Source organism: Manduca sexta, chromosome 26 (assembly GCF_014839805.1).
Source record: "Manduca sexta isolate Smith_Timp_Sample1 chromosome 26, JHU_Msex_v1.0, whole genome shotgun sequence".
Classification (NCBI taxonomy): domain Eukaryota; kingdom Metazoa; phylum Arthropoda; class Insecta; order Lepidoptera; family Sphingidae; genus Manduca; species Manduca sexta.
Genome location: NC_051140.1, coordinates 19,434,877 through 19,454,169, shown reverse-complemented (window position 1 = coordinate 19,454,169; position 19,293 = coordinate 19,434,877). Strand labels below are relative to the sequence as shown.

At 35.6% G+C, this 19,293-nt stretch overlaps 1 protein-coding gene and 1 long non-coding RNA gene across 2 annotated transcripts in view; both read right to left on the bottom strand.

Annotated features, from left to right (window-relative positions):
* Positions 1 to 1,252: 1,252 nt before the first annotated feature.
* The window catches only part of LOC119190721 (QRFP-like peptide receptor), a 102,776-nt gene continuing 84,735 nt past the window's right edge, over positions 1,253 to 19,293 (bottom strand). The window contains exons 3-5 of the mRNA XM_037443176.1: positions 11,118 to 11,260; positions 1,573 to 1,796; positions 1,253 to 1,351 (exon numbers count right to left, since the gene is read on the bottom strand). Of these exons, the coding sequence (XP_037299073.1) occupies positions 1,253 to 1,351; positions 1,573 to 1,796; positions 11,118 to 11,260 (466 nt within the window). The remainder of the gene's footprint in view (positions 1,352 to 1,572; positions 1,797 to 11,117; positions 11,261 to 19,293) is intronic.
* Positions 17,755 to 18,800, bottom strand: LOC119190805. The gene is made up of 3 exons (XR_005113143.1): positions 18,406 to 18,800; positions 18,036 to 18,191; positions 17,755 to 17,952 (listed from the first exon to the last, which is right to left on the bottom strand). It is a non-coding gene; the product is annotated as an uncharacterized LOC119190805 (long non-coding RNA).

Genomic DNA, 19,293 nt, shown 5'->3' with positions numbered 1-19,293 from the left:
AATTACAGGAATGTTTACAACTAGATAAGCCAGTTGTAAAGCACCACGGACAAAAATTAAACGAATGGAAAACAGCTGTTAGATTTAGGGATTAATGTAATTCCTTAGCAGTGCAACGTAAAAAAGGCCGGTTGCATCATACGTGCTCCGATTCTGGAATTTCGAGTGGTTAATTATAATCGACTGCCGCAGGAGCTGAGGTTGAATGCAGTTGCATGCGCACCTCGATGACCCAGAAGAAAGTGCGAAGAATCGTGGGTTTTAGTCTGAAGGAAGGTTGAGGCCTGAGCTCAATAGAAATCCACGCCTATGAGTTTGACAAAAATCCGTAAATGGATTTCCCGTGTTGAAAAAGGTAGACACGTAGATACAGTCTATGATCCCAATGGGATAACGCTTATTGAATGACGTTAAAGTTACTAAATCTATTACACACAATAATTTAAATCATTGAAAATGATTATCAATAAATTCTAAGAAACATTTCTTTGCTACCCTGATCATACAAACAGAAGCATTTAAGCGTGATTTTATAACAAATTAAGGTTTAATTTTGAAGCAAGCGTTAGAACTTTTAATGGGCTTAAACAATTAATTCGTGTGCAGTGGGCGTGCCAATACCGAAGTTGTAGAACACGAGATTTAATATCTGCACGTAATTAATTCCTGTAACTTCTTTATATTACACAACCCTGAGTTCATTACAGGGTCTCGTGGACTATTTAAGTAGGAAAATGTAGATGTAATAACACCTATCCCACCATAAGAAAGGGAATTCTCTAAAAGAGCGAGTTAATATTGTATGTAGTGAAGGTACTACGTAGTAGTATGCTTACTATCATAATAATTAACATCAATAACCCAGACGGAGTCTGGTTATCAAAGACAAATTTATTTGTCAAATTTCATTAGCATCCCTAGACTTTAACAACATAATGTTTGTAAATTATATTACAGACCTTGTGTCTGCAACTCTCATAAATTACGAGAAAGCTTACCTGAGAATATGTACTGTGCAAACGCCATTTCATTCCTTTTTATTCTCTCTAGTTTTTGTTTGCAATTCTATTAGGGCCAAACCACGAAAACGGTGTAAGTGGCGAGCGGCGCGGCGAGCGGTACTCCGGCGCTATCCGCACTGCTCTGGCTCAGGTATAGCCTCCCATTCTCCCGTATATGTGTCTCGCCTCTCGTCGCTGCTGACATAAAACCGCTCGCGGTACCGCTTCGGCGGCGACTTGTGGCTTGGCTCTTAAGGAATAGTTTTGCCTTTCGCGACGGGACAGTTCTTTTTCTTTATGTTATTGAGAAACGACTGCAGATGATCAGGTCGTTTACCTGATGTAGCTGTCTACAATCATTGGGATATCTAAAATTTCAAATAGAAACTGAATACCGCTTCCCTCGCGCTTCAAACTGGGAAATAAATTTGTCCGTATGTCTAGAATATTCCAGAAATGTAAAGCCTTCACGGGGAAATATTACCCTTGTACTAACTAGCTTTATCAAGTTTTTATATGGGACTTTATCCGTTGGCATTTAAAGAGCAGTGTAGCGGCTGGTCCAACTTACCGATCCATTCCTTGTGCGAGACAGTAGGGGACTCGTTCTCGCTCCACAGCCGCCACTGCTAGCAGTGGGGCGAAGATTGCAAACGCCACGAGCCAGAGGGCGGCGAGGAGTGCGCATGCCACGCCTCGACGGCATCCACGGCTGCCTCAGGGACTGCGTGATGGCCAAGTATCGGTCCACCGACATGGCAGTGATCGTGAAGACGCTTGATGCTACAGCTACTCCTGGGGAGGAAAATAAAGAGTTCATATGTTGAATATGCACGAATTGGTTATATAATATCGCTAGTTAGTCTAGACTTTTTGGTCTCGTGGTGTGGTATACTTGGAATGTGAAATGGGAGGTCCTGTTTTGGAACCCTAGACTGGTCGAGAAATGAAATGAAAACGACGCGACGGGTTGATTGTTAGATTCTCGTATTAAGACTTTTTTTTGTGATCTGCCAGTATTTTCGAATATCAAGCCGAAGTGTTATGGAGGAAAATTATACTAAACGTCTCTCATATTTAGATAAAAGAATTATCGTTCGCTTTAATAATGAAAGAAAACATTATGAGGACACCTAACCTAATTGTAAATAAGAAATGAAGTCTGCCAAAACCACACAACGCCGTCGTTGACGACTAGAACCTAAACGATCTTAATATAACCAAGCAAGGCAAGTCTATAGAATTACTGAGCCAAAAAAGGAAAGAAAGTTTATAACATAGTCTGCATTATGTACACATTATGTTCAAATTACTGCCTGCCTCGGTGGCGTAGTTGTATTGCATGTCCGGTACAATAGCGCTCTGAGGTCCTTGGGTTCGAACTCGGGTCGGGCAAAGTGATATTTAGGTTTCTCTGCTCAGTATCAGCCCGGAGTCTGGAATTTGTGCCCGATATGGCGATAGGCTCGCCCCTGTCATATCTTGGGACGGAACATACTTGGCGAAAAGTGGGTGCCTTAGTTGCACCTTTCTGCATATTTCGGGGATAAATGCGTGATGTTATGTATGTATGTATGTTCAAATTATATGGAATATTTATAAATGTAAACGTTGATCGAAAGTTTCAAAGGGTAATTTATCAAATAAATTATTACCCGTCACATTGTCACTCTACTGAAAAATCATTTATCATGTGTGTATTCTCAAAATTGAATGTCATCAAAACTACTGCGCAGTTCACCCTTCGTACAATCCGAACCGTTCCTAACAGCAAATGGGATGGATAGAAAGAAATAAATCTATTTGACAAGGAACTTTTTATTTATTTATACACTTTATATACAGAGGAGTATACACTTTATATAAGGACTTAATGTCAAAGACATTTTCTATCACCCAGGGTGGTGCAGAGATAAACTAGTAGGTGCATCTATAAATGGTTTAATATTATAATTAAATCTATTTTTTACACAATAAAATTGTTTATATAAACCGGCACACGATATTAAGCCAATATGAGAGTCATAAAACGTTTATATAATAGTTTGTTTAAAAATAAACAAAACAATCCGCTTACAGCTACGTAGTTCTATAAATATATTGTGAGAAATGGTTAAAACTACATTAATAGGATTTAACCTGTGTGCGTCAAGTGTGAATACGCACAATGGTTTGAATAAAATTGATTGTGCTATAATAAAATTATCTTCATAATGGGATGGAGTCAATTGTTACGACAGCTCTTTATTGATTTAATTTATAATTCTTTTATAGTTAATAAGAGTTAAATTTCTTGTACACATTAAGTATTCTCATTTTGTCCCTTGTTCATCCATATAACAATATATAACCCAATTTGACATATTTCTCTCTTACTCGTCGCGTGCCATATCTACCCAGACTCTACCTTGTAGTAAAAAAAATATAATACTGCCAACACTCCAATTCCATTTTACTTTCAAATAACTTCTTCATTTTACGAAATTCATTGAAAGAAACTTCAATAAAACGTTAAAACTAGTATCACAAGTTTGAATATGTTAATAAAATTGCAAATAACAATACTTAACGTAGTCAAGAATATTTACTGAGAAACTATTCAGAATATCGAAAAGTTGCTTCACCTTGGCGAACAATGCCACAACTATAGCACGTTTAATATAACGTCTAATAAGTATGAATACAGTAATATAAAAAAATAATAATATCAGCCTTGTATTATATACTGTCCCACTGTTGGGCACGGGCCTCCTCTACTACTGAGAGCGATTAGGCCTTAGTCCACCACGCTGGCCTAGTGCGGATTTAGAGAATTTCTCAGGTAAGTAGCTTTCCTCACGATGTTTTCCTAAAAGCTTCTGTTAAAGCAAGCGATAATTCACAAAGAATACACACATCATTTTATAGAAAAGTCACAGGTGAGTGCCCTTGGCACATTCGTCTCGGCAGTCCGCTCCCAAAACCAACGAGAACTATCGCCGTTTTAGTAATATAAAAATAAACATATTTACAAACATTACTAAAAAACAGACAAAAAGCTTAATTCGGCACAAGAAAACTTAAAAAGCATAATTAGAAATCATGATTATTTGAACATACTATGCCCTGCGGTATACAGTTAAGATTATCATTTGCCTCTATATTTCCCGTGGGAGTCGCAGAGAAACAGAAACATTTAATACAGGCTCACATCGGAGGTTAATATATTCAAAACCAACTCCCGTCACAGACTAGATTGGAAAAAAAATAATTCACATACGTTTTACAATAATTTCAAAGACATAAACCGTTAAATACATTATACCTAACCTTTGTTTTTAAATAAAAAAAATGTAACATACCCAAATTTTATTTTTAACTAATAATCACACTTTATAATGTTTAAAAAATCGAACAACAATTTGAACATTACCCACAGAAACAGACAGTCCGATACCCAAACGAACTCTTACTCCTTTTACTTATTGTGCAGGACCACTCAAATTTCGTCCCAAACAATTTGCCTAATATTAAAGAACGTTTATTTAATCGTTCATTAAGCTTATTTTAAACTGGTTTACGAACGTCGGTGCCTACTATAAACGCAGATTTATTTTACAACGTTCCGTGCAAAACAATAACCTTTAAACATTTTACTATCGCTAAATCTTGTGCTCGATGATTTTAGCTGTTATAAAACACGTGATTGCACGCATCTCTGCGATACGAATTTATTGTTAAATATGTCGTTTTACTGTCTAATGTGTATTTATATTTTTTATTGTTTTGAATGACGAGACGAGCTTGCCGTTCGCCTGATGGTAAGTGATACGACCGCCCATACATAGTAGAAACACCATCCAACACTTTGAATTACAAAGTATTGTTCGGTATGCCACTGCGCTCGCCATCTTGAGATATGAGATTCTCTTCTGAGATATTGGTTTATAAGTCTTAATATATCCAATAGTAACACTAACTACAATGTCCTTCAAACCGGAACACAACAGTGACTACACACTACTCGGCGGCAGAAATAGAAATTGCTACGAGAAAAAGAAATATTATGTTGTTGAAATAGTTATATTCCACCAAATAACATGTCTACAAACTTTCACATGTTATAATATTAGTGTGACGAAAGTCAAGTAAGTCTCCAACATTACGAAACTTGTAAAACACTCAAGTTTAAAACAAATTACTTTTGTCTCACTTATTCGACAAGTAGAATACACTAGACCTTGTATAAGGTGACTGTAAGAGAGAGCTTAGTGTTTTTTCCTTTTACTAAACATTATTTTCTTTATTTTGCAGAAAATATCCTTTATTACATAAAGAATATATTTTTGCGTCGTTTACTGGAAGACATTTCCAGCGTAGTAATTCTCAATGACAAACTCTTGGATTCGTTGAGATTACGTATAGTAATCCTTAAATCGTTAAACATTAGGCTCTTATCTTATAAAATACTAGTTTTTGCGGCTCTAATCGCGTAGACGACCTTCTCTGGTAAAGTAGTTGCCTGTACCGGTCGAAGTTACTGTAGCTGCCTTTTCGTAAAAGAATTATCAGAATGGAAGCAGCTTCCGAAATAAGCGCGTTTGATTAAACAATAAACCGCTCTCTTCAACTAAAGCTGAAGAGAGTATTAGTAGAGATGGGCACGTATATTCTTAACCTGCATAAGTACTTTTCAATATGGCATTATTATTTGTGCGTTGCGACAAACACGTCAAGTCTAATAAAGGAGCAAGAGCAAATCTCGCACGTACAACGTCGTGGCAAGCATATTTCCATGTGATAAACTATTTACGGATTTTATCACGGTGATTTATATTACTACTTTCTCTCGTCGTTTCGAAAGTTTGCAGCCTAAATGGTTACGGGGCGGACAGTAGACAGATAGTAGTCCGCGGTGACCATGAAAGCTACTCTTTGAATGTGTGAATAGTTTTATATCAATGTCTAACATTTGGGTAAACATAAATCATTATATTTCTTGTTTTTTAAAAAGTTATCTGAGAATTTTCTTTTGCCAGTACAGGATATGCAACATGTCAGTCGCACGCGACATTTCTATTAGAGTGAGAATTGACTTTATCTACCTAATATCCTCTCACGGCTAAAATACTTAACCTATTCTGACGATGATTCGTAATGAGTAACCTTATATCATAAGAAACTGCAAAGGCTGCTTTGGTTTTTTGTCACAAATGGACCTCCACGCAGGCGCAGCTACGAGCAAGAACCATAAAAATATGCCGCAAAAGTGTATCATCTCAATGAAGTCAGCATCAACGTACACAATTACTTAAGTTATACGTATTAAATCGTAGGCAATGAAACGAAGAAACGATGAAATCTAACAAAAATAAGAGAAATAATCTATATAAATTTTGTTATCATAAAATTAGAAATAAGTTAATTGCCATAAACTACGATTATATCAACTTAATTACAAAACATTTCGCTAGCATTGGCTATATTACCAGATATAATTTATTTTATAACCGGCCAGACCCATGAGTGATAGCATTAACCCCTCTAGGGGATAAATTGCCTAAAATCGTTTTTAGCGCTCACGTATGCATAACGAAATTGTGTACAGAATTTCTACTTATTATTATTGATTATGTTGTGCGATTTATGTTAATTAGTTTTAATAATTTCATTACTAAAAAAATGTATTATTTACTCACGACTCCGACAACGTCTTTTCGGAATAAAAGCCCCGCTTTATATTTCCCCGGGACAAATGGATCCTATATTTTAAGTTAGATCTCTAGCAACACATCGATAAAAATTGTGTTCAATGCTATGCAGTCATTTTGCGTGATGCGTGTATAAACATACAGACAGAAAAAATCTAAAAAATTGTTTTGACTTCTGTTGTTGCAATAAAGACCCACCTTATTAGTTTTTCTACAATATCTACAGATAATGTACAGATCTCTTGCAGTTACAATTTTATTATAATATGTAAAATTTTACGGATTGGCTAGAGTTAAACACAGATACCCAATTGAATTCATATATTTTTTTTCAGCGTTCCTGTGAGTTTCTGCGATATTTCTGCGTTATGCGGTCTATCTTTCTGTTAGATGTCAAATACTGCGCTTGTTGGTAAGTAGACTTTATGCTTACCACATTATAGTCTTTAATACTGTGTATATAAAATTCGCTTTATTAAAAAGTAATGCCGAAGTTAAGGCGAAAAGATTTCCTTCGTTTTATGAATTTTAGTTATTTAATGTTTGATGTACGCACACAATGAACAAAGTTTTCTATTGTCATGCCGAATCAGTTTTGTAAAACATCATTTATTACTTCGCATTTATAACTTCTAACAATGTTTTTTTTTTTTATAAACATAAAATTGCAAAACTCCGCATTTTAAATTGAGTTATTGTGACGTGTTGGTAGCTTGCCATAATTTATTTGATATCGGGAAAATGATAAAAAATACAAAAACTCCGCGAGGTGGAAAAAAACGAAACAGAAATTTCTACCAGGCAGCGCGCGTTTGCCCAAAAAATTATACAAAATTGTGTTACGGTTTACGAATTTTTCGAAGGTTCCAGCCTTTCTCATTAAGTTCGAGGAAGTTTTTTGGAGTAAATTTTTTGCTAAATGCTATTATTTGAGAGTACCCACTTTTCTTTTAAAATTAAGAGGCTAAATGAGGTCTCTAGTATGCGAGAGACGGGCTGCTATTATCTTGGTTTGTTTTTTAAGCTTCAGATTGAAGAGTCGACCAAAAATACCAGTAACACCATCCAAATTTCGGCTGTGCTAGTCACTGTGAGACATTAGATGATAAGTTGCCAAAGTCTAGTAATTTTATTGACTACAGTATTCTTCAATGAGAATATTGAAAGTGAATACTAACGGTACCAACATTAACACAAAACTTATGAACATTTTCGTGTACAAGAGACCTGCCTGTCTAGATAATTTTAGTTTAATGTTTCTACCGAGCAGCGGTAACCAAGTTTTCCTATTTTGGCTTAAGAAACTTTTAACAGCTATTCTTTTAGGTTTCGTCATCGACCTCACTTCTGTGTTTGCTGTAGGCACTACTATTTGGTACGGTATATGAGATTTTTATTAATGCACGGTAAAGCGAACCCAGAACACCTGATGGTGAGTAGAGTGGGGTCCAATAGAATGTAGATAGACAAGAGATGACTTCTCCTCGGCAGTCGACACAATTATGCCGGCCTGTTGGAACCGGACATACACAAGCTGACCCCTGTAAAAGACACGTAAAAGAAAATACCTATTCTTTATTACCTATATACTAATCGAAGGATTTTACTTAACGTCGTTTAGTCGTATAAAAATACACCGCGGCTCCTGTAAATACAAAATCTATTTAGATTGACAGCCCGCGTTTTATGTCAATGCTTAGTTAATTCAGGGAATACTGAATCCTCATTAACTTGCAAATTATTCACATATAAAGATAAGGAGTGCAAAATGTATATTGCATACTTGCCTTCATGCTAAAGCGTGAAACAAAATATTAACTAAACTGGTAATAGTTCTTAAATTTAATGACATGAGAGTCACACAAGAGCCTGACTCCAAGCTAATAAAGGGTTACAGTCGTTTCAATTATGAGAAACTATCGGACCCGAAAACGAAAACTTAAAGCAAATATTTGCGGCTCATACACACACACTTCATGAATACAATAATAATCGGAAAAGCTAGATGTTAAGTAGAATAGTAGTAATAAAAATAGCTTGTCGCCTTATTATCTTAACTTACTCTTAATTACTTACTGTCGGTACTGTCTGAAATAAAAATGTTTGGATTTGTTAGAAGTAAAAATTAAAACCGCTGAACGGCTTTGAATTTGGCACAAGCATAGACCATGTCCTGCATTAAGAAGTAGGTTTATTTTTTAATTTAAAATCTCATTTTTTTTATTTATTTATTTATTAAACTTTATTGTTCACCAGGGATAAAAATAATAAAACAAGAAAATAAGTACAAATGGCGGTCTTATCGCGCATAAGGCAATCTCTTACAGACAACTCATTTATTAAAAGGATAGCGCCGGTGTCGTAAAGATGGTGCTATGAAACGCTACAGTGATAAGAAACTTTTGGACTGGGACAGATTTTCACGTGGGTAAAGCCGACGTGTATTACCTATATACTCATAATATTATGTTAAATAAAACTAATGAGGCACCAGAGATGTTCAGTTTGACCATCTTCATACGGGACAATACTATTTTCCACTTATTCCTGACTCGCCATGACGCTGTGTGAGAGGGGAAATAACTAAACACGATACTAGTTAAAAGGCACTAAATCTACGTTCCAAGTATCTCGGTTAGAGATGAGCTAAGCCAAATAGTAGATCACGCTCAAACTTGATCCCGCTCAAACTTGATGAACTGTTAGGGCTGCTCTAAAAGTGTAGTTACCTGCTTTATTTTATATACCTTTGGAGTAGGATTTCTACGAAACAAATAGGATGACACAACTCAAGAGCTTATGATGCTTCTTTGTATGGGATTTCGTAGGCGCCTGGAAAGCACCCGATATATTCCATACATGGGTGGTTAGAGATTGTATACGTGACATCCAGCATAATCTGTCTACAATAATGGGTCGTTTCGAAAGGGATAGTGTCACCGTCTTATAGAAAACAAACATAACTTCCAAAAGGCCGGCATAATTTTGTCGACTGGTGAGAGTAATCATCTCTCGCAAATCGACACTATTACCCCACTTCATTTACCATCAGAAGCAGTGGGCTGATTTGGCTTGCATGTATAAAATTGATAATTTGCTTTTATATAATTAATGAGATACCTAAGCACTAAAATACCTCTTTTCGTCTCTGTACCTACTCTTATCGTTTAAAGCAGGCAGTACAACCATGGTGTGGTTTGAAATATATTGTATTTGTACTAGGCATATTACAAACGCCAAGTAAAGGGATAATAAGGCGAGACTTTCCATTTTTACATTACTTGTAACATTCATGTAACCTATATTCAGCACATAAATGATTTGATTTTGACTTTAGGTAGCTATAGGTTTATGGACTATTTTCCTCTGGTGTCCACGCTGGACTCTGGGTGGAAACTGAAAACCAACACTGAATTTGATGGCTTTCATCATAACACAGCGTGTGCTGAGATGGCTATCCAGTTACCACGGTGTAATTGCACATGGAAATGTTCCCTCTTCTGTGGCAATAAATGTTACTTTTTCGATATCTAGATACTTTCGATGCTGTGGATATCTCAGATTACCCACATTTGCCGCATGAAGCTGTGAAAAAAGGTTCGTCTTGGGATACATTTGTTTAAATCCAGTAATGTACATCAGGAAAGTAAGATGAACATATTAATGGTAGGATATATTCCGTATCCGCTCGGATATCGACCACCATATACAATGTATAAGAACCCGCTCTAAAGGCTTTAGTAAGTGTGTCGCGTTCCAGGGTCAGACTGTGTGTATCCGGTTCTAACAAGCCGGCATAGTGTCGAGATTTATACTTAAAAAAAAAAACTTGATTTTTACCATTATTCCAATATTTAAGGAAATCTTAATCGTAAATCAATAGCAAATTTCCCACACATCGAATGGCGTCAAATTGATGAAAAATTACCCAATTACCGATGCCAATTTTGGCGGATGAGCAATCTCGGGGGAATATTTTATTTCCTATATAAATATACAAATGTAAGATTAGTCTACACACATCAATAAAAGTCAAATTTATATTTTCTACTTGGTAAAGACCGTGCCATTTTTACATATTACTATTATGAGATAGCTTTTATCTCAAAAGAGTGATAAAAAGCGAGTGTAGATGGAATAGCCGGTAAGGATCGACTGCACTGAACCTTTGAAAGTCAGATAATCTCACATAATCTGTCATTCTTAGAATCGGGCAAGTTAAAAGTACCCTGATTCGGCAAATATATGAGGAAAATAATAAAAGTGGAGAGGCGAAAAAAGTGTACCAGAATCATGCAGAGAGGCAATCCGCAGCCTCCCTATGGGATAGACGCATGATATTTTAACTCCAAAAATTTGCACGGTTCATTACTATATGCATTCTGTAAAGTCACATTGCTAAGACTAATATCAACTAATTATTCACCTTGCAAGAAGTTGAGAGTCTTGCACATGACCTCGCCGAAGTACCAGAGCACGGTGACCGCCTTCGCGATCTGCACCGGCATGCAGAACAATGTCACTAGCAGGTCCGCCACAGAGAGGTTCACTAGGAATATGTTGGTCACACTGAAACAATAAACAATATTTTAAAGCCAACATCGATAGTTTACAAAATGTAATTAAAATTTCTCAGCAAACACCACACGCCTTCGTCCTCGTAGGGGAAGGAAGACGTGCAACCAGGGAGGCCTCGTTTTGCCTGTTTAATCCAACCTATTATGAGATAAAAGGCCAGGCTATCTGTATAATCAATGATGCCATACTCCGGGCTTATACTGAGCAGACAAGCCCAATATAACATTGCCCGACCCGAGATTCCATCCAGGGACTTCAGGGCGGTAGCGTACTGCGCACAAAATACAACCACGCTAACGAAGCAGTCATTAACATTTAATAATACCTTTACCTCCTTTATTAATAGTGTTTATTACTTAAATGAATACACTTGCAAATATGTCTTAGTATTTAAAGAATTGTAAAGGCTAAAATGGATTTGTATCGTTGGCACAGTGTACTTCAATCTATCCTTCTAGAGTTACAGGCGTGAATATAATATTTATGGAAAACTTAAATAACCTCCCATATCTTATACCTTATAAACCAACTTAATGCGACTAAAGAATTCAATCTCAGCTTCCTGATAGAGACTGTGATATAAATAAGTCATCTTGCATTTAAAATGAATGACAAGGAATGCATAAACTATGTATTAAGGGCTGCGCACACGACAATTTTTTTTCCACAATATTTTTATCAAATTGTGATTGTTTGTCAAACCGTGAGGATTAAAAGAAGAGCGAAGGAAGGGAGAGGTCGATAAAATCCGTTAAGAGTATTACCACGGCTTCAGGGGAGCCCACATCGGAGGCTGAGTCCGCGGACTTGACACCCACGTCATCGCTGACTTTAACTTCCTGTGCTACTTTACCATCAGCGATTCACTGAAGACAAATATACATCAAACCGGTACTGCACTAATGGAGTTTTAACTTCCACAAATTACTACAAATTCCGAGATAAAATCTTGAACTTGTATGTCCGTTCATAGGTTTCGATAACATTTTAGTCTCACTTCCCGGAATTTCGATGAAAGTCACAAGTAAACTGCAACCATCAATATTTTTTTGATAAAATGGTGTGGATGCTTTTAGTGGCACGCTAAAATTAACCTAATTATTACAATTGTCAATCGGCCATAGTAACGCGTCAGTATTGATTGAAGTTTGTCGTCTAACAAAATTCCTCTTATGATACAAATGAAAATGAAGACATGCTCTTCTACTTTCACACGTCATACTGTAGTTTGTTCAAATAATAATAATTTATCTATGTGTGCAATAATGCGCCGTTTTTCAAAGCCGAATGCAGTATAGGTGCGCCGTGTCAATACATTTTTACTAAAATATCAGTGACATCCATTAAGTACGATCAAAATGTCGTACGATTTATTATTGTAGTGTGCGCTACACCTAACTGTTTGTTTACACAGCACATTCCTCGTGTTTGCAACGCAATAACCCTATAATGCACGCGCCCACGTCCCAACTCGAACAACACGCTTTCAACCTCCATTCAACCATTAAAATAGATATTTCAAGAATAACGTAAATAACTCGGAACCGGTCTGAGCCGGTTCAAACCGGATTTTTCGCAAAAACTTTTTTGTATATAAAAATAGTCGGAAACGAACAAACAGTTCATTTTGTGCAGTAGATTCAAGTGTAGCTAAATATTACTGCTAATTGTGTTGGTGGTAGGATATATTTTATATCCGCCCTAATAGCGACCACCATACTCAAGTTGTTCAAACTTGTGAGTCACATATCTCGCGTTCCGGGATCAGCCTGTATATATCTCTTGTGGGGACAAGGCCGGCATAATTATGTCGATTGCCGTGGGGTAATCATCTCTCCTTAGTTGACTTCTAGTGAACCTTACTCCTCTTACCATCTGGTGCGCTGACGTAACTTTGCCTTGCACGTAATAATAAAATGTTATATGAAATTATGGGTACTGATTTTGCTCATCAGAAGATATGTAAAATACACCCCACTTCATAATTAATTATACGATGAGGAAATTCATTTTATATATATATTTCATCTTGACACCCAAATCCACTTTACCTGATATACGTACAATGTAGCTGTACAAGTCACCATGAGTCACTACAGTCAGTTTTTATCATGTACTTTCTCCATCAAGTCGGGTAAAGAACCCAATCCCCTCGCACTACAGTTTAAAATATTACAGCAATTTATGTAAACGTATTACCACTTTCAAACGGTACTAATATTGTATCCTTAATACAAACAGCGTGGAAGACTTGCAGCTGGTTCTTAGAATACATTGCTTTTCAAAACAGAGTTATGGCTACGCGAGCCACCTTGGCACCTTGGCTCTTTGCCACGTGGGTCAGTCTGGGTATTCCGTGCAGGGCTAGCGTTTGGCTACATCTATACATATAACAAAACAACAGAACTCAGTACGTATATTAAAAGGAGTAATAAAAAGGAAGGGGGTGACAAAAAAAATGAGAATTTTTAGTGTGAGTATAATTTGTGGACTAATGCGTAGAGTAATTTATTACCCCACTAGATCATATTTTATAACCTATCTCTACAATCCACGTTTCACAGCTAGGTCTCAGGTGAAATTTTAAAATACTTAGAAATGCTTTTACGCTAGATCAGAGAAGCATCATGACTTATTAAGATTAATGACTTGAATTTTTTTACACGTTTGTCAAGGTTAAATATATCTTCTGAAAAGTACGTCTGATGTATTTTATACAACGGAATGTACTTAGTAATAAAAAATGTTTTAATTTGAGTAAATTAATGTGTATTCTAACGCCCGTATTCATAAACATTATTTAAATTAAGGACTGGAATGTGATAACCAGTCTGTTTCTCAGCTTTGTTTATCTGACAGCCAAATAGATTAAAGTTGTATCTCAACATTAGCCAATCACAAGGGCCCTATGTCTACGCATTGCGATGGATGCCATGCCGTCAGCACCGAGAAACAGACTTGTTATCATAGCAATGCTCCGTCCTTAGACAAATATCGTTTATGAGTAAGGGGTGTATTATTAAATATGTAGAGTCCCGCATTTAATTGTGTACAGCATCGATCAGTAATCTTGATCAGAGCATCACTACTATCATAGTATCAACATGAAATGTCTGTCGCATGTCGTGAAATGAGTGAGATCTTTGGAAGGTATTTGTCTTTTTTAAGACTGATATCGTGTGTTGATGCGCAGTTGAGTTCATTCAAAATCACGTGACCCATTTGATAAATTATAGTCTGATCAGGAAAATGCCTAACCGGTTTTAGAAGCCCCATTTCGCTTTTTCGTTTTAAAGTGAATGTTGTCACTACAAGCAATTAGTTCCATATTTCGACAGCAAGGCGTAGTTTTTTATTTTCCTGAAATGGCTACACAAATACAAATGATTTATTGTAATAAAAACAACTGAATGACGATACACTGAGCATGTTGATACTGAGGCTTACGAACCACGATACTTTAAATACGATTGAGTTACAAAGCACTTCACTAAACTCACTTTGATCTTTGTTAAGTCTCCTTAATAATATGGAATTATATTAGCTTTAACTTCCTTGTTAAACTACCCATTGTTTTAGTCCCTCAAAGCTAAATATTGTTTTATGTTAATAACCCAAAACTGCTCAGTAGTTTACCTTCTTAGTAGACTGTCGACTAAAGTATTAGTTGATTAAACAATTTATCTATTAAAGGAATACGTTGACATCGGGTTTTTCTGCTCGGAATCCTGGAATCTGGAATTTGTGCCCGGTATGGCATACACATCACGGGACAACTTTGTTGACGACTAGTGGGTGATCTGATTGCACCTCTGCCTACCCTTTTGAAGATAAAGGCGTGAAGTGTGTAAAGGCATATAAGTTTAAATCCACCAGATATTGTCACAGGGAGTATAAGGGTTTAACCATAGCTTGATATTATGTATAACTTCGTTTGTATTATAAGTATTCAAAATAAAGGCTGCTACAGCTTTAATAAAGTGTATAATGACTCATCCAATTTTTATTTGCGTATAGAAAGTTCGCATGTAAACTTTCAATATAAATAGAATATTAATATAATTTAATTTGACACGCCTTAGGATTCAATCCCAAACCAATTCTAAGGGAAAGATAATAAAGTACATACTCGAAAATATAATCAACTCATAAAACCGGATGGTATTCAATTCGTATTTAATTAAACACTTAGGCCCGGTATCTAATGGCGGACAGCTCGGCACACAATGTTTAGAATGGTAATATACGCTATAGTTATTGTTAAATTTCAGTCTGATGAAAGGCGTTTAGGTCAGCCAGTGTACTCCTAGTAAAAAAGCTGGCATGCGTACTAACTGTCTAGCAATTTATCGTACAGTATCCTATGCAAGTTGCAAACAGAAAACTAAGCTAATTTATCTTACCTCGCATAGCTAACAGATTTTGGTGGTGATTCCTATGCTAGTCGACAGAGTTATGCCATCCTGCTCAAATAAATAAAAATGAAATTCTTTATTCATCACGCAGGCAAACATAGTTGCGCTTATGTTAAGTCAAGGTGCGTGTGAATATTTAATTATTACTTAAATAAAGTCGCTTATATATCTAAAGACATTTTATCATCGCATTTTATGTTGGTCATTAAATAAATGAAAGACTATAAAGTAAACAAAGACGCCAGCTCGAGCTGGCAGGAAAGAAAAAATAAAAAAGATATATTTAATCTTAACTTCCACTTACGTGGGCCACTATGGGAGGTTTTACCGCCTTGTGAACGGTGGTCGCAATCCGGACGGATACAAAAATATCCTACCATGAGCAACTTGTGTACAGATTGCAAACTATGTAAACTAAGCTATATTATTATGTGTAATTTCAAGCCGTGCAAGCCAGGTTATACTAAATTAGCTTAGATATTAATCAACAACCGGCGCTATATTTGATCGACAATTAGCGTTATAGATATATGGTCTTATTCATAATAAAACCCTTATCGAAGGTATAAATCTCAAATAGTTAAAACGTCCTATAAGCTTATCGAGCCTTCGATAAAATTTCTTATTCATAATGGTTTCATAAACGTCAGATAACAAAAGGCCTTTAAATGTGCACAATGTTACCATTACGTAGAAAAAAATTAAAATAAGTTCTACCAATTACTACCAAGTTTTGTCTCTGGAAACAGACAATAAAAAAATATCAGTCCATTGTCACAATGGCATTTTGTCAAAAAAAGTAAACAAAATAAATACAGGAAGAAGATATATTATATGATGTTCTCGAAACTCTTTTGTAAAAACTTGGAACAACGAAGGCAGCAATTTGCGATAAAATGGTAGAGAAGTAAAAGGGGTAGGAGGAAGACAAGATTGGTGCAGCTCTTTTCTGTATTTGAACGTTTGCGCTCTTCATGCCTGCGTTACTATTATTTTTTTACAAGATTATGTTAAAAAAAATTGGTTAGGGGAGCGGGTTCATATTCTTGAACATAAAATATCGACACGAACTACAATTTCATGTAGGTGTCGTAGATTCATTGGGGGAGCTGTGTTAATTGAAATGTAATATTGCTACTCTTGCGTTGCGCATGTCCAACAATACGCACTACGATAGCCACTCTTAAAATATTCATATAAATAAAATATTAGGATAATATACAATAGTGATTATGTACTCTGGTGGCATTCAGCACAAATAATAAAGTTAAAACAGCACATTGACATAGGTATACAAGGAATAAATCAATTTTATTTTTTAGATCATACTCATTGTGCCTCCTCAGACCCCATTTCCAGTAGAAAATATAAAGGATATGTATGTATCCGTTTTATGCTATTATCATGTTTTAGGTAAGTCATAAGTAAAACATATTTTTGAGGTCTTTATTATGTAGTTAAAATAACAAAGAAAATAAATAAAAACGTTTATTTATCATGTAGGCATATAAAAGGCTCTTATGACAAGTCAACATATAATCAAATATGATTTACAATTTGTTCAATACACAGATTAAGGCATGCATATGATGCATTAGTATATTATAATCCACCACCACCTGGAAATATAAGGGAGGTATTAACAAATCATTATTAAGTAATTTCAATTTTATGCTATAATCCTGTGGGATACTACTGTTGTATATTTGAATAAATATTTTTTTTATTTGAGTATTATGTTGAATGCTTATACATTGCATAATTTCAGGTTTGTCCGACATCTGCAGAATAAATTGCAACAGTAGAAGTGCAACACAAGATAGAGTTGCATGCTATTCAGATGGACAATGAGCTCCAGTGGAATAAAAAAAATTACAACTGAGATATATTAATAAAAGAAAAATATACATTTTATAAAAGTAAATGACAATGACTAACTTTAATTATGTTGTATAATAAGTTACCTTTCAGTGTGAACAACTTTAGTCTAAGTTTTGGGTCAATGATGATAATAATTGATTCTGATACCTCTTCAATATTGGACACACTGCTCTGTGGCATTTATCTCTCTTTGAGCAATTGCAATGTTGTGCAACACTGCAAGAGCCACAATAGTAGTCTTCACATTGTCAAATTTTAGATATGCCATGAAACAGACATTGAAAATGCTGTTTTCACACACCAAAGTTCTTGTTGCAATATCCGGGAGTTATGAGTGCTGCTTTGCCATCTAACAATATCTCTGATCTGATTAGCATCACAAGTCACCTACAACAATTCTTGAGTTTAGTTTATGCAAGAAAGTAAAACCTTATTTAATTTACAACTTTACATATTCCTAAAAATCTTACCTGAACAACAACATCGAGGGAATAATATCCTTTTCTATATAATATCAGGTTGCATCACCACCATATATTTTAATTTTATATGGGCGTAATAAATACAACCAATTATAGATGGGAAGCCTTTTACATGGTGAAATTCCAGCCTTAACAAGGGTTCCTCTGAAAAGAAGTGGAGCATAATTATAATCTGCAGTATATAATACGAGCGCATGCTCCACTCTGCTACATACATATACCACTGGTAGTGGCTTGAGATAATCCATAGAGATCTCCAACATCTTGCATCTATTAAGAAAACGAATCTAAAAGTAGGTCATCATTAGGTATACGTATTTACCGAAGTCTGTATAAATATGGAATAGGATTAACTTACCTCATGACGATCCCAACATGTCAATGCAGTTAATTAATACTTGCAATTCTGGTGATCTGCCACAAACTATACGGTGAAGCTGCAACTCTTCGCGGACTATCAGTCACTTATAAATGCAGCCGTATGTTTGGAAAAATAATACCGTTTACGGAATTCATCATTATCCAGAAAATACGGATCGAATTTCTGACGACACATTTTTCTACCTAAAGCAGCCTAGCTTGCATTTTTAATACGTAACTAAATAAAATTACTTCTTGAAACGAAAATGATGGGCTACAAAGTCGAAATGTTGTTTACTTCTAAGTACATACTGACTTTGGCAACAAGCGTCAAACTCGAAACAGCTGACCGACGTCAGCCATTTTTTTGCTATCGAACGCTTAACATAGGTGTAAAGACGGGGGTTAGGCTCGATAAATCAAAGCATCTTTATCGGAGACTTTTAGCGCAATTAAACCATTATGAATACCAATTTTTTACATGCCTCCGATAACGCCCAGATAAACTTCCGATACTTCTGATAGTTTTATTATGAATAAGACCGATATTCTTTAAAAAAAAACTAAAAATTTACTATGCCTTTAGAATATTTAAAAGGCGCTTCCTAGTTATAAAAAACAGCTCCTGAATTTAAACAAAGCAACACAAATATAATAATGTAGATGAATTTTTAATATAATATGACTCCAGAGTGCTATCCTATTTTTTATTCGAACTGTTTCAACATTATTTTTATTCCTCAGTGAAAAGTTTTATAGCTGAAAGATGGTTACTCATAATATCGATTTCTATTTAACCCACGGAATTCGTTACGGGGATTAAGTATCTCACCCTTGTAACAAAAACAACCTTCCAGGAACTTGGGATATTTCTTTTTTTAGTAAT